Below are 15,830 nucleotides of genomic sequence, written 5' to 3' on the forward strand. Positions count from 1 at the left end.
ATTGATGACAGTAAAGTAATGTCATTTGAAATTCTAAAATTTAACAGTGGAGAAATAATTATACTAAGATTAGGTTTTATGCTAATTATGCTGTAATTAGCATGGCATTTAGCACATGCACTAGAACAGTTCCAGTATCTGTAGCTGCTATGTTCTTGTGAACAATCTTCAAAACATGTAGGCTTCTATCGCCAGATTAAATTAAATTAAAAAGCAACTTTCAATAAAAATACAAGCCATAAATTGTTAAAATGGCCAAATAAACTGTTTTCTAATAGTGTGAAAAAGGAAAATATATTATAATAGAATCCCATTTACTCATCTCCGAGTCCTTGGTAACAAATCTCCTCTCACCTGAATGCAATAAAGAAATGCCAATAAAACAGTTATAGCACTATCTCTATTGCAGGTTTACAACAGAAATTACAACAGAGGAAAACTTAAAGCATTGCAAATAATAAAGAAGAAATATTGGCTCCAAATTCTGTTAATCTGACGCATTACACCGTTACGAGCAACATTTCTATGCTACAGAATTGTTGCATTCAACCATATAGGGCGCGCCATGGCTCCACAATATTCTTTGATGTACCTTTGGGATTCCACTCGATTCCTTCTTTTGAAAAGCAAAGGTTGAGAGTGCTTGACAAAATTTCTCCTATTTCACTAATTATCTGGATTGAATACCATGAAAAGAATTAGATAATACGTCAATATACAAGAACTTTAGAGGTAGCAGAATGGATATTGTAGGAATGTAGATCTTTCCTAATTCATGTAACAAGCATGTTCATGAGAAAAACTTTGTAGTTTTTATTGTTTGATAACGGTGGTGCCCGAGACTTTGCCCCGACTAATCCATGGGATCCTTGTAAAGTGCCCTCTCCACATGGATTGGGTAAATCTCAGGCCTTTGACCAAGGGTGTTGCCCCAAGGAATTGATAGCAGTCAATGAGAATCGAACCTTATACCTAATGCTACTTGAGTCACTAAGTCCAAGTGATTCACCACTGAGCCAAACTCTTGGGGTTCATAAAAAGATATCTAGTTATGCCACAAAAGTTTCTAAATCAATTAGTCTCCAGATTTCTACTTATGCCACAAAACTTCTAAATCAATATTATAGTCTCCATATTTTCAGGCAAAGTGAAAAATGAAACATGATAAGATAATAAGCACCTCTAATTCTTCTGCATTTTTATCAGAAAAGCGTCGACCTTTTTCCCAGATAAGAAGAAAAGTTGGCAAGTTCGAGATGCGGGCCAACTGAAGCAAACAGGCTAAAGGTTCATGATGAACCTGAAACGAGCATGATGGCTCCTCAACTCTGGCAGCCAGGGCCTTGGTCGTGTCAGTTACCGGGCCAACCTGTAAACCATAAACTGGAATCTTGTTCTCACTTTTCGTCAATGTTTTACCATTCTGTTTAAGCTTTGACGATGGCACGATAAATGGGGCTATGATTGTTGGCAATGGCGATGATTTTTCTCTGGTTATTTGCTCTAGAACTTCAGCAACAGCACATGCCAGAATTGGAGGTTCATAATGTTGTATAAGCAAAAATGACACCTGAGAATAAAGATAGAAAATTCACGAAAGAATGCCACTACATTTTAATCTTCTACATAAAACTATATGATTTAAGCAATACTAGTCTACCCCCAGTCTAAGTTCTTTAATCAGGAACAATGGAGTTAAACAAATTTAAAAAAAAAAAAAAGAAAACAGAAAATAGGCAGTTACATGATTTTGAGACACACATTTAGACCACATTGCATACATAGAACAAAGTCTTTTCTTTTTCTTCCAGAATATCCTTTTGACAAACAAGGTTAAAACTTAGTCATAACTGGTCATTTGATCAAGATCTTATTGGGAAAGTTGTTATATCTAAAGTCATTTTTAAAGTGTATTATGTACTACACACAATTCAAAAGGTCAAGTTAGTGAAATTCTTCTATAGTAGTTGATGAAAAATTCCCACTAAACCAATAAATTGCCATTCCAAGATGGGCTTCTAAAAAAGCTCAGATTGAGAATCAATTGCAAACTATCAAAACACGCTCATTACAATTTACAACTAAATTTGGGTCTTTTAAAGAAAAAAAAATTAAAAAAAAGATTATTAAAAGAACCTGATGGAGACCCTGATGATCAACAAAGTGAAGGATGTTTCCAGAAACTCTATCTTTGATTCCATAGCGCTCCAATGACAGCTCAAAGGGTTCCTCTCTGTACCAAAAATTGACTCAAATTCAATCAAAAACGGAAGAGAAAAATACCCAAAAAGAAAAAACAAAGGTAAACTGGGGTCAAGAATGAGCTTACAGTGAGCGAAGAGAAGATGGGTTATTGGGGTTTAGATGGAAGGCCTCTGAAATGGCTGTACCGAAGCCCTCCGAGTCTCTGAAGAGGAAGACTGTAATTGGGGCCACTTTCATTTCTCCTTCTCTTCTTTGCAAGTTTCTCTCTCTTCTCTGTCTTTCTCTCTCTCTCTCTCCCAAGTTACTAGCGAGTTCCAAATGCTCTGGGAAATTGTCATTCGAAACTCCAAAAGCAGAATAAAATGGAAATGGAAGAAACAGATGCTCTGATAAACGACATGTCGTTTTGTGTACTGGAACGACACGTTTGTCATCAAGTTAAAAAGATAAAAACGAAACGTATGAAGCCTAAATAATGTACATTTTGCCGTCGTATAGTTCACGTAATTTAGGCAAATTTACGCCACAGATCCCTAACTTTAGAGCTTTTAACACTTTGGTCTTTAATCTTAAAATTTTAATTTTTTCGGTCAAATACGTACAAAAAGATTGCTTTGTACGTCTCCTTTCTTTCTTGAATTTAAAAAAAAAATCAAATTTAAGTTTCTTGGCACTTAAGTCCCTGACTTTAAACTTTGTATTTTGATTTTTTTTTCTTTAAAAAAAAAAACTTTATAAGGAAAGAACATTTGGTGTTTATATGCCACAAATAAAAAAAAATCAAATTTAAGTTTCTTGGCACTTAAGTCCCTGACTTTAAACTTTGTATTTTGATATTTTTTTCTTTAAAAAAAAAACTTTATAAGGAAAGAACATTTGGTGTTTATATGCCACAAATAAAGACATATCATAAGGTAGACTAGGATTGAAATTGTTCCTAAACGCATATTCAGAACCAAATCAAGGAAAGCCAAAGGCAAAAAAAAAAAGAGTGAAGCAAAACTAAATGATGAACATAGCCATGCAATAGCTCTCATCATTTAGTTAAAATGAATGAAACATTTGACCATTCTTTATGGTTACAAAAGGGTTTAAACCCCATAAACAATTTAACCATCCTTAGCAAATTACATAAGGGTTTAAACCCAACAAACACACTTTGCTTTTTCAACAACTTTTGTGCAAGCAAAATGGCACAACACAACATAAACCACAACAATCCTCACTCACTCAATCTTCCAAGCATGAAGAAAAAGGCAGAACTCTTGAGAACTCGAATTGCTTATTGTCGAGTGGTACACGCTCCCATTTTCACTCCCTTCCTTCTCGCTCTCTGGCTCTGTGAACCCCGGCTTGAAGATGAACAATCCGCGGCCGTTCCCCGGGCTCCCGAACAGCCAATCATGGACATCCCAAAATACTTGGACATACTGATTGTTCACCAAAACTGTTTGGTTCCCTCTAAACTTCCACTGCAGATTCTTGACATGAATCAACACAATCCCATCAACACTAATCCACATTTCGGGGTCTCGTGGCCCTGAGGTTGAGCTCTCCACAACTATGTCACACTCCTTCTTCCTCTCATCAAGCCTAGCCCTTGTCGAAAAACATCTCTTGGCAAAGACATTCTCCTTCTTGTAAAACATGATGGCCTCAACAAGTGCAGGCCTTGATTTAGTCCTTTTGTAGGCCTTTTTCTTGATGTCACCTATCAACAAAACCACCTCCTCATCGCAAACAAGAGCAACATAAAAGTCGGAGCAGGGCTCGGGCCCTGTGGAGAATTTCGCCGACCGAATGTCCCAGAAAACCTCGACGGTGTTGCCGTCCACCTCAAACGATTTGTACCCTTTTTTGCTCCAAAAGTGCCATGGCTTGAGGTCAATCTTGCATGAGCAATGGAAATCTCCTTCTAGGCTATGGACAGTTATGCTGAAGAAATGGTTCATGAGATTTTTGCACCAAGTAACGGTCACTTTTCGCCAAAACCCCGAAATATTCGCCATGTACACGCATGTCACCGTGCTTTGAGCCGTTCTTAACGTGACGGGCTCTTCTGTGATCTTCTCCGCCAATGGTGGTGGCTGATTCAACGATTGAGCTCTTATCGTCCGAAACGACATCGTTTCTTAATTCCAAAGCCTTTTTCTTGGATAGTAAGGGACAATAAATATTTAAACTACTTGGCTAGAAAGAACAAAATTCATTTGTGCATTAAATTGGTAGGGAAAACCTCTCACGTTAGCTCGTGAAATGTACCACCAAATGAAAGATTTTTGGACCCTTTTGAATGTTGCAGAGAAAAAGGCTTCAAGAAGGAAAAAGGGATTTTCCTGAGAGATAAAAAAGAATAACAGAAAGAAAGAGATCAACAAAAGATGGAGAGAGAGATTAGAGTTTGTTACATATGCAGAGATAAAATCTCATGCCTTGAGGCTGTAGATTATTAGCCATCCGAAACAAAAGGGTCTTGGAGGAAAAGTTTGCTTTAGATATTGTCTTGTATACACAGCTGTTCAGAAACCACTTTCAGTTTTATTTATTTATTTATTTTTTCTAATAAAAAAACCAATGGAAAGAAAGATTGTCACATGTATTTTCATTTTCTCGATGTCTATTTTTGCACAAATAGATTAACAGAAAAGAAACGACAATATATATGAATCCCATGATTTTGTGGAGGTTGTATTTGCTATTTTCTTACTTTTCTAAGCTGAAGTGAGAAAATCCATGGAAAAACAATATTAGCAGACACGGTTTTGTCTTTGTGTGTACGACGGCGTTAGACGTTAGAATATTTCTAGAAAAATCATTTCGTTTGCAATTTGATTTGGCCCAAATTGCTAAAAAAGTGAGTTTGTTTTCTTATTTATTTATTTATTTTTATTTTATAAATATCGTAGAACATAATGCAGTGGTATATCTTTCCACTAAAAAAAAAGCTAGACATTGTATTTGACTAGATAGTTATTTTAAGAAAAACGGAGACAACTAATCTTTATAGCGTATAGATTTATCCCTTACTCTTAATTTTGAGATAAGAGCATATATGGTCTTGTCTATAAGGATTTTTTTTTTTTTTAAAAGGTTTGAAGTTTTGTAAAATTAGCAAAATATCTATTTTTTTATTAACTTAGTGATTAATCATTGATTAATTTAGAAGTCAATCACTATTGACTAGTTTATCATTGATTGCTTTAACATCAATACTGATTGATTTAAATTTATCATTGATTAACTCGATAATTTTTTATTATTAATCAATATAAACTAATAATTAACTGAAACCAATTTGTAATTTTATCAATTTCAATCAACAAATTAAGTGTTTATTAACGATAAATTATTGTTAATTATAATAATATAAGTCAGTCACTAATTGACTATTGGAAAAAAAATCATTTTGCTAAAATAAAAAAGTTTGGCTATTTATTTAAAAAATAAAATTTCGGCCATCTTTTTAAAGGGAGATTATTTGGTATGCCAGTGTACCGGTAAGTCAAGTTTTTCTAACCGTTAGACGTGTGTACTTTTTGACTTTTACGTGATTTTATATTGATCCAACAGTTAGAAAACCTGACTTACCGGTATGTTAGTGTACCCAAGAAGATCTCATATTTAAAAAGGTGGTAAAAAAACATCAATTTACCTGAATTTTTCCTGATTAATATCATTTTTAGTTAAATAATTATATTAGTCAATAGTTGACTTACCGGTATGTTAGTGTACCCAAGAAGATCTCATATTTAAAAAGGTGGTAAAAAAACATCAATTTACCTGAGTTTTTCCTGATTAATATCATTTTTAGTTAAATAATTATATTAGTCAATAGGGTCCAGACCCATACATTTTATAGGTAAGTTAAGCAATTTTCTCTTATTTTAGTATATGTGGGAAAAGAAACAAAACTAGGTTAATCCATCAAAAAAAGAAAAAAAACTAGGTTAAGTTCAAACTTGGTCTAAGAAGTGAAATTTGACTTGGCATAATCCATATCCATATCAATAGGTCCTTGTCACACCTAAAATTATAATACCAAAGTTTACAAGTGCACGTGGTGGATACTTTTATATCCTTATCAAGTACAAACAAAATACCACTGAAGACATGTATTTTAGAGAAAACAATAGCAACTTTTTGTGGATCGAATTGGAATGAAGCAGCCACCCTATTCTGACTTTTATAGCCAAAAGAATTTAACTTATTGTGTTTTGAGGCAAAAAAAAAAAAAAAAAAAAAAAAAAAAACCACCTGACCCCCCCCCACAGAAAAAAAAAAAAAAAAAAAAAAAAAAGCCACGTTGACTCTCACCCATGCACGCCTACAAATCCACAATAGACAATGTGGGAGTTATAAATACATTATTTTGTGTCACTGTCAAAAGACTTGGCTAAGTCAAACTATTAATATTAGGCCACATATTCATATAGTCCTAAGTCCTTAGAGCTCATATATATATGGACTTTTAAGACCTAATGTTTTCAACTAGTGCCAAGTTCAATATATGGTCTGAGAAGTTTCCTTGATTTCATGTTAGAATCGAGCGCAATTGTCGTCATTTCTATTCCTAAGGGTATAGTGGTATCCAGCACCATTCATCGATAGAAAAATGTGTCTGAAAACATGTTCTAGACAAATTGCCACTTCTATTAGTTGCAGTGTTCATGACACAACCGGCACCCTATGAATTTTTCTTTATAGAACAATGCTAAAAGACACTAGTGTATGTTAAAGAGATTGTAATCTGTCTCTCATAACAAGTCACACATTTTTAAACCATTAAAATGCAAATGGAAGCATTTAAGACTGCATAAGCGCCGCAGCGCATTAAATGCACTGCAGCCTGCGAGACAGCACCAAACAGGTGCTGTCTGCACAGCCATAGGCACTGCAGCGCCAGCCTGCGCGCGGTTGTCCCGCTGCAACGCGCCCTTTGCTGCTGCCAGTGAGTCGTCTCTGGCAAACCCGCCGCGGATTTTTTCATCTGCTGTAGCACTCTAGAAAGAAAAAGTGCGAGTGTGTGATTTGTAATTCAAATTGTTACAACCATTAGTGATATGTTTTAATACATTTCTAAATACATATTAGCAATAGACATATCTATTATAATAGATGCATTAATACATGAGGAGATACCTTTACAATGAAAATGTACCTTTATGTAAATAGTTGTGATGTTTTAAAGAAGATGTGTTTATTCATAAAATGACACATATGTCTTTATTAATTCTCCAAAAAATTTAGAGACTTAATCATGTTTTGAAACACAATATCATTGCTAGATATTGTGTTGAAGAGTTTGTTATATCTTGAGAATAATTTATATTAGAAACTCATTAGCAAACTTTTAGAAGTGAGTGCAAATAAAACCTTAAAAGAAAGTATTTTTATACGCCTCAAACCCTCTTGCTTTCTGCATTCTTTTCACCCTCTATACTCAAATTCTCCAACAACGTAGTAGAGTTCATAGTTGCACACTAATAAAAAATGGGTCCTGCACATGTGAATCCCACTCTCTCTTAGTTTTAGTGCTCAACACCAAGGGTGCCCAAGCATTGTGATAAGCCTCTACTCAGGCAGGTGTATGTTAGGAGGAATAAACGGATTTAGGAAGAGGGGGTCTGGTTTGGGAAGGCTGTCTATAGCTTGCTGTGGAAGTGTTAATATTAGTTAGTAGCTTACTGAGAAAGTTTGTTAGATGAAAAGTGTATAAAAAGGGGGCAAGAGGGATAGTAAAGGGGATCGGGAAATAATTAGTGAATTGCACAAATCTTAGATACATTCCAAGTAAGGGGAGGAAGCAGACCTTCGAAGTTCTGCGAATTGGTGTACATGTGTTGATATCAATAAAGCTCTCTAGTTGATTCTTTTCTTCATTTTCCGATCTTTCTTGATTTTGTTTCACCGTTTGGTTCAGCTCTTATCACATCGTTTATGTAATAAACCAACCCCATAATTTGACAGTACAAGTGGATCAACCCCAAGAAAACAAAATATCTAATCACCTATTTCAAAGTTCATCAAAACTTGTTCTGGTGGAAGTATGGATTGCCAGGGAGGGATTTACTTGCACAACAAGAAAAGAGATATTATAAATTGGAGGGATCTAATAGTAGCTCATCTTGGTCTGGTAAATCATGTTTGCATCCATAGCATGTAAAGAGATGCAAGGTGGTTCTAAACGTCGAGAATCCTCAGTGGAGGCCATTGTATCTCTTGCAGAGCTCGCTCCATGCGGACCCCACAGCTACTTAGCTTATAAGAAAATGCGTGCATGCCTATGCAAACATTAGCAAGTAAGAAAACTTGATCTATATCCTTCAAAAGGCCCTATTCTTTAGGATAGTCCCGTAACTTGACGCTTAAGAAACGAAGCGAGTCTTACCCAAACGGAAAAGGAAGTGCTTCGAAGAGAGAGAGAAAAAAAAAATAAAAACCTATTCCGTTTACATATCACCTATACAGGTTGCTCTGTTATCTGCATCCTCCCCCTATTCACAATTACATATCTATTCCGTGTACTAACTACAAACATAAATCCCAAGTCTCGTTTAGAAGTGCTCCTGTGACCAAATTGAGAGCCTTTTTTCTCAAACAAACGACATAAAAACATGGTATTCCATAATTAAAAAAATAAAAACTAGTTCTTTATCATACTATATTACCAATTTCATCTGTACTGTACTCGGCTTCCATTTCCTCGGTTGTGTCTCCATCTTTTCTATCCTCACTTCGAACTGAGCTCTTGTTACCATTTCTGGGTTCTTGGAATCCTCCAATATTATTGGCTGAAGCACTGGCCTGAAGTGCTTCTAAATATAACACCTTCACCAAATTGTTAAAGCGCCGCCTAAAAGTTGGTATGCGAGAAATGGAAGCTACAAGTCCTTGCAGTCTGAAACAAAAATGCGCATTCTGAATGTAGAGAATTAAGGACAAACTGCAATATTCAAACTCGGCTTAATCTGAACATAATGGAGACAATGAAAACTATATTGGCTTGTTGTAAAACCGAATAGTGGTGCACTCAAACTGCGGAAGAAAACACGGACATATTGTGAATAAGAAGGTCAAAACAAGTTTGCAGAAATGAAATTACGGTCCAAGCAATATACTAGTTTGAGTACCTTCTATTTTCCATTTATAGTTTTACCTCCTAATTATAGCTTGCAATTGAGCTCTTCTGACATTGTCACTCGACAGGAAGCAAGTGTCGTCCCACTCCTCAGGTTTTTCATTTTTGCATTCCATAAGCAGTTCCCTTAGACAATTTTCTTCCTTCTCGTCTAACTGAAGAACTTTTATTTGCTCTTTCATGATCATCAAAGGCCCAATGAACCACTCGAACACCTTATCTCTCGGTCCATTTGTCCTTGTCAACTCCATGCCATCAGCTATTTATTCAGTTGGGAGAATCACAAATCACAAAGAACCGTATGGCAAGCTTTGAACAGAAGTTCGACATACATACCGATTAACAACCCAGACGCGTCGGACTTTGCTGATCTAAGCAGACATTGTAATATAGACCAAGCTGGAAGTTTGATGCCCAGCTTCTTGCAATCACCCGTTAGAATGCATTCCTCGATGTCCATGAGAATTACGAGACCATCGTGAATAAGTATCCTGCCATTCACCTCGCAAGATTTAAATAGCCAATCCCACACCTGATATTGAAATTTGAAAAAACAAGTAAATACACGCACCCAAAAAAGAAAAAGAAAAAAAAGAGTACAGCCTTTAAATGTCCGTGCCTGCATTGGTTTATACTGTTGAATTTGCCACTTCAATGTTATCGAACGTTCTGAGACAAGTTTTTCCATGTGTGAGCCTTCTCCCCCATGCTTTGAATCGGTGTCACGGTTGTCATCAAGCCTTTTTCTGACAGAACCAGAGCTCACATGTCTACGATACTTGGGCCTGGCTGTCACAAGAAAATCTCATTATAAAAAACAAAGGACAAAAAATAGATTCTCCCTTGTGAGACATGATGAGAAATTGGTTTCATTATCTAAGAACCAAAAAAAAAAAATCATAAAACCATGTACCTTGGAAGGCAGGATCCCTCTCTCAAGTAAAGCAAATCATTTACATATTCATCAAACATTGAAACCACTGATATGACGTATGCAAGTCCCAGGCGAAGCGAGTCTTCCTGGAAATTTAGCTCTCTCCCTTTCAAAACTGAGACTAAAACATAGTAAAATGAGAAGAAAAGGCAAAGTAATGGCAGACCTGATGAACAATAACTCCGCTGTAGAGAGCGAGGAAGAAGCTTGAGACGAAAGCACCTAGCACAGCTCCGATAACAGCCAGAGGCCATAAGAGGATAGTGAGACCGGCAAATGGAACACATACCGCCTCTAAGAATGGTCCTTCTCTGCCAATCAAGTCTTCTAAAAGCCTCTTCCAACCTCTTAAAAGCATTAATGGGCTTTTCCACAAAGCAACAGCTGTAATCAAAGGAACATCTAGTAGCACAGCAATTGAGCAGACCAACAAACAGCTTGGCAATTTTGATAACCTTGCATGGAAAAGTGATACGTCTATAAGTTTCACTTCCAAACTTTTTTTTTTTTTCAGCATAAACCAAGTGATCAAAAGGAAGATTGCTTACTTTATGTCGATGGATCGTTCATCCGCGGGTATTTGCTCAATTAGTTCATCCATGTAAGAAAAATAAGAATGGAAGCAAAAATCTACTAAATCTCGTACTGCTGTGCAGCTTCCTTTGATAGTGGACCAAGTACCATCCTGATATAGAAAAAGCCAGCAGAAGGAAACCAGTGTGATTATTGAGGACTGAGAAATTAGTAATGTGGATGAAATAGCTATTAATGAAAGGTGGGAACCAAAACACACTGAATATACTAACATATTTTGGCATTTTCTAGCAAGATTTTTCAGACATAGAAACTTACAGTAAATACATATTGGGGGAGAAAAAGAAATATATCTATTAGGAAAGTAAACTAACATGATATTATATCATATATCCAATGGTCTTGAGTTCAAACTCTTGTAATTACCCTCCCTAATTTGTTCTCACGTGTGTGTCTATCCCTCTAAAATTGTGAGCGCCACATGTGAAGAATAAATACTAATATTAGCCCGTCTCCTAACAGCTTAAGCAACTGGATTGACTTCGAATATTAAGTTGGTTAATTAGCTAACAAAACAACATTTTCCAAATAGGATACTAGCAAAGAAATTATGTAGTAAAAGGGGAACAGGAATTACATACAGCAAAACAGTGGTAGAATTTATCTCTGAAATTCGCCCCTCTTGCCTCAAATGTTGCAATAAGAGGGGCGAAAATCCCATATCCTATTCCACCCAAAAGACTTGCAAATATTCCAACAACCAGCCAAAGGACAAGAGGCAGTGGCAACACCACGAGGACCAAAATCTTCAGAACAAGGCCAAGCTTCTTGCTTCTGAAATTTTTAAAACTGTTAAAAAGTATAAAAACTATTGTTGGCCCACCTCAAGTATGATGTTAATTAGAGCAACATCAAGATATATATATATATATATATACATATATACGCACACGCACGCACACATAAATATGAAACAAATTGAGAAACTGGTTGATGATCATGATGAGAAGCTCACTTTGCCACGCAGTAGTAAGTCCAGAGGAAATGTGCAGGCCAAAGCCCAATTATTACAGCTGAATTTCCAGCCACAAGAATAGCTACCACGATTGGCCCAATTATTGCAGCTACGCAAAATTAAAATCATTATAATTATTACTACGTAAATTTTCTGTTCCTAAAAGACTCCAAGAAATTGCTATGGTTAAATTCCACTCTTATGCCACGTAGTGCAATTTTTGCAAATCTATAAAATTAACTTGTTATGGACATAGAATTCAATCATAAACCATCTCCCAACATTTTGGAATGATTAGATAACTAAAAATAGTATATCCTAACAACTTGCTCATCAACACTAAAGTCTAATTAATGCTTGCCATAAAAGTTTAGGAATAAGCCATAGTACATCCCATTTTTTTGAAATACATCATGCAACCCAATTTCAACCTTTGGATGAATATTTAAAAAAAAAAAAAGGAAAAGAGAAAAAAAAAATGATCTGATTCACTGAAAATTTTTTCAACTAAAAGCTGATAGCGTTCTTTTCTAGTAACAGTTGTTAAATTTTCTGGAAGTTCTTCAAAACATTAAGCTAAATTTAATTCACTGATTGAAATTTTTAATTTGAGTTGAGATGTGATAATTTTTTACTTTAATAAAAAAAGCTTCAAAACATTAAGCTAAATTTAATTCATTGATTTAAATTTTTAATTTGAATTGAGATGTGATAATTTTTTACTTTAATAAAAAAAGTTAATTGATGTGACTGTTTTTAAAAATTTTTACCATAATAAAATTTAAATTTTAAATTCAAATCGGTAAAATAATAATAAATTTTAAATTTTAAATTCGAATTGAAAAAATAAACAAAGCGTAAACTTTATCTATTATTTTATTGTCAAAAACATGCTCATAAAAAAATTTCAAAAACACATAAACACAGATAAAGACACACACACCTACATATATGTGTGTATATACCTTTGAGAAGGCCAAGGGTGAAGAGCGACAAGAAGAAAGGCAAGAAGGAGAGGAATCTCCATAGCCGGGCCAGAAACCCCACCGGAACCTCCATGAGAGGTGGCTACAAGGAAACAAGCCGAGGGCAAAAATGCAAAAAGAACCGTCTTCTGCTGCTGACATATATTAATGAGAGAGAGAGAGAAGAGAAGGGAGAGATCAAAGAGATGAAAAATGGGGTCTGTTTTGTTTGTAGTTTGTAGTGAAGACATGTGAGAAGTTGAAGGTTATACGTGGACACTGATGGTGACTCAGATGGACACGTGGTGATCAGGGAAGTGATCGAGCGTGATTAATAGCCCCGTTCACTTCGCTTATTTGAATTTAGAATTCGAGTTTTTCTACAGTAAAAAGTTCTCACAAACAATCACATTTAACTTTTTTGTTACAGTAAAAAGCTCTCACATAAAATCACATCTCAACTTGAATTCTAAACTCGAATCAACGAGATGAACGGACCCATACACAATGAAAACTGAAAAAGCTTTTTTGTGCGGGACAAACGAACGCACCGCCCTTTACTTCTCTTTTCTGTGTCACGCTTTTTGGCGGGAACCGCCTTCAAGAATGGCCACCTTTTCTTTTGCATAATAAAAGTTACTTTGCAATGTTCCTTCTTCACTTTACACCTCTTTTTCATTTTTTTTTTTGGACACACTTAATTAAAATTAATTCTTACATTAGTGCTTAAGCTATCACCTACTTTACACGTGCAGCCTCAATAGGATCTTTTGCGTTTATACACCTTTTTATTCGAGATTTGATAATTTGAACATTAAAACTTTTAATTTTATTAAATAAGATCCTCAAATTTAAAACCTATTATAATTATTATTCAAAAACTAATGAATGTCAATTTTGTAGTTTTGACACGTCAATCAATCAGTCTATAAAAGAAAAAATCAGAATGCAACCGTGAAAATCTAACAGTACTTGCAACTTCTTAACCGTTTCATTCACAAAAGTTAAACATATACCAAATAAAAATGTGCGCATTCAAATTCAAGTGTTAAGCCAAGCTTCCAAAATGTCATAATGTTAGAAGTAACCTTAGGATCTCTAACTACGTCTACTAGTACTAAGGCTTAGTTTGATAGTGTTGTAAATTTTAGAAAAATTATTTTTAGTTATACTGAGGAAGAAACAACTGTTATAAGAAGCAGCTGAGTGTTTAGTAAACTGTAATTATATTAGCTGTGCTGGTTCCAAAATCACTGTAATAGTGTTTGGTAAAGTTTAAGGTTGAATTGCTGTGGGTATATAAAATGATCAAAATAGACATTGTATGAAACTTGAATATATATATATATATAATTGTTTTTGGTATTTAGAAATACTTGTTTAACTAAAAAAAACATAATGCTATGATTTTGAGTTTTTTAATAATAAATTTATGATAATTAATTCTTTTTTTTCACTTCTTCATTCACAATATAGTTACAACTAAAAGGAGCATTAGTGAGTAATCAATTTGTTGAACAAAAATGTACATTCTATGTTCAAAAACTGGTAGAGGCATGAAAAGAATTATTTAATCACACCGATAAATTATTTTTCGTCTGTTAAATTTTTTTTAAATTAGGTAAAACTTAAAAAAAATGCAGATTTAATAATTAAACGACGTAAGTATTTAAGGGGTTATTTGTTTAGGAGATTTGTACCCCGATTCGAATTATAATTTATGATTTATTATAATATTTTTTCTCACAAAAAATACATATAAATTAAAAATAATTATAATCTTATTATTTTAATTTATAAACCAAACGTCTCTAAAAAAATCTCTTAAAAGAAAAAAAAAAAAAAAACACTGAAGGTGAAAGAATTAAGTTGTGTTCATTAAACTTGCCGCAATTTGATCTCGTACTTCATCCATTTCCAGTGATAGTTAAACTTAATTTTCTTTTACATTGTCCTCTGGTTGATTCTCCTCATAAATGAAATCATCTGGATTGTCCTCAACTATTTGAAAATGTCAATCACGCTTATCATGCTTCCTAATGTAGTTATGGAGTGCCATTGTTGCAATAACTATTTTTACTTGCTTCGTAAATGAATAATTTGGCATGTCTCACAAAATTTTTCATTTTTTTCCAGACACCAAAATTGCGTTCAATGACACTTCGTCCAGACACTAATATTAGTAGGATTATAAGTAAGCAAACAAGAATTCTGAAGCCTTTAAACTAAACCAACTTGGGGTTCAAAGATACTCAAATAACAAAATATCCGATAAAATAACAAAAAGGGACAAAAAAAAAAGTTTCTACTAAAAAGATCCAGGAATAGCCTCACTTTAACTTCTCTTAAAAGCTTGATCCAGGAATGACCAAGTTACATAAACAAGTTGGGCCTTGATGCCTTGTATGTGGTATTCAGCTTCCTAGTTGGTGGCCTGACCTTCTTGTACACCAATAAGAACTTATCTTCGAGTTGTGGAATTGTTTTGTGCTCTCTCTCTTGCAAAGCTTGGTAGGGGCAGTTGCAGTCTTGATAATCTGAATGTATGGGAACCTGACTTTGTGGCGAGAAGCCATTTCGTTGTACATCTGGTCCATGGTACCATTTAGAGTGGTGTCACGGAACTCCTTATACATATTATGGTACCCAGTTCGGCTCTGATAATGCATCCAAATACCATAATTATCAATTTTGGTGGGGTTCCTCTAAAAAATCTGCAAGAAAATATGATAAATTTGTTGAGAAATTTCATGTAAACAAACGGGCCAAGCCAAATAATAATTAATTACAGAACCACAAATAAAGAACAATCAACACACATGATTTTGCTTGAATATAAAACTTACTTTCCTGTCTAAATTCTAAAGTCTAGACTTAACGATGAGAATTGAGAACACACTAAAAAATGGCACTATCACTAGCCGAGGACAACATATGAACGTAATTTTGGTTTTGGCCATGGGTGATTTGACCGAGAAGAGATCAAAACGTAAAAGGTCAAAACCACAACTTTTTTCCTTTCTTCGTACACACACATAC

The 15,830-nt window shown here is 34.7% G+C and overlaps 3 protein-coding genes across 3 annotated transcripts; all 3 read right to left on the minus strand.

Moving 5' to 3' along the window:
* Window positions 1-259: 259 nt before the first annotated feature.
* On the minus strand, window positions 260-2,543 carry LOC21390289. Its single transcript, XM_010109057.2, has 4 exons — window positions 2,330-2,543; window positions 2,137-2,233; window positions 1,181-1,570; window positions 260-674 (listed from the first exon to the last, which is right to left on the minus strand). Exons 1-4 carry the CDS (start codon window positions 2,440-2,442, stop codon window positions 546-548), a joined length of 729 nt encoding a protein of 242 aa, XP_010107359.1. The 5' UTR covers window positions 2,443-2,543; the 3' UTR covers window positions 260-545.
* Window positions 2,544-3,431: 888 nt separating this feature from the next.
* On the minus strand, window positions 3,432-4,331 carry LOC21390290. The gene has a single exon (XM_010109058.1). It carries the CDS (start codon window positions 4,329-4,331, stop codon window positions 3,432-3,434), a length of 900 nt encoding a protein of 299 aa, XP_010107360.1.
* Window positions 4,332-8,654: 4,323 nt separating this feature from the next.
* LOC21390291 (uncharacterized membrane protein At3g27390) lies at window positions 8,655-13,008 on the minus strand. The gene is made up of 10 exons (XM_024172852.1): window positions 12,792-13,008; window positions 11,827-11,935; window positions 11,453-11,645; window positions 10,826-10,962; window positions 10,444-10,732; window positions 10,257-10,363; window positions 9,963-10,128; window positions 9,680-9,875; window positions 9,362-9,602; window positions 8,655-9,103 (listed from the first exon to the last, which is right to left on the minus strand). Exons 1-10 carry the CDS (start codon window positions 12,883-12,885, stop codon window positions 8,860-8,862), a joined length of 1,776 nt encoding a protein of 591 aa, XP_024028620.1. The 5' UTR covers window positions 12,886-13,008; the 3' UTR covers window positions 8,655-8,859.
* Window positions 13,009-15,830: the final 2,822 nt, after the last annotated feature.

The sequence above is a fragment of the Morus notabilis genome, unplaced genomic scaffold (genome assembly GCF_000414095.1).
Source record: "Morus notabilis unplaced genomic scaffold, ASM41409v2 Scaffold1831, whole genome shotgun sequence".
Classification (NCBI taxonomy): Eukaryota; Viridiplantae; Streptophyta; class Magnoliopsida; order Rosales; family Moraceae; genus Morus; species Morus notabilis.

Coding starts and splice junctions, on each gene's coding strand:
- LOC21390291 (XM_024172852.1), bottom strand. CDS start 12,885: ATGGAGGTTCCGGTGGGGTTTCTGGCCCGGCTATGGAGATTCCTCTCC. Junction 10,733..10,825: donor GAACGATCCATCGACATAAA/GTAAGCAATCTT, acceptor TTTCCATGCAAG/GTTATCAAAATTGCCAAGCT. Junction 9,603..9,679: donor CGCGTCTGGGTTGTTAATCG/GTATGTATGTCG, acceptor CTGAATAAATAG/CTGATGGCATGGAGTTGACA.
- LOC21390289 (XM_010109057.2), bottom strand. CDS start 2,442: ATGAAAGTGGCCCCAATTACAGTCTTCCTCTTCAGAGACTCGGAGGGC. Junction 1,571..2,136: donor ATCATCAGGGTCTCCATCAG/GTTCTTTTAATA, acceptor CTTTATTCTCAG/GTGTCATTTTTGCTTATACA. Junction 675..1,180: donor AAAATGCAGAAGAATTAGAG/GTGCTTATTATC, acceptor TATTCAATCCAG/ATAATTAGTGAAATAGGAGA.
- LOC21390290 (XM_010109058.1), bottom strand. CDS start 4,331: ATGTCGTTTCGGACGATAAGAGCTCAATCGTTGAATCAGCCACCACCA.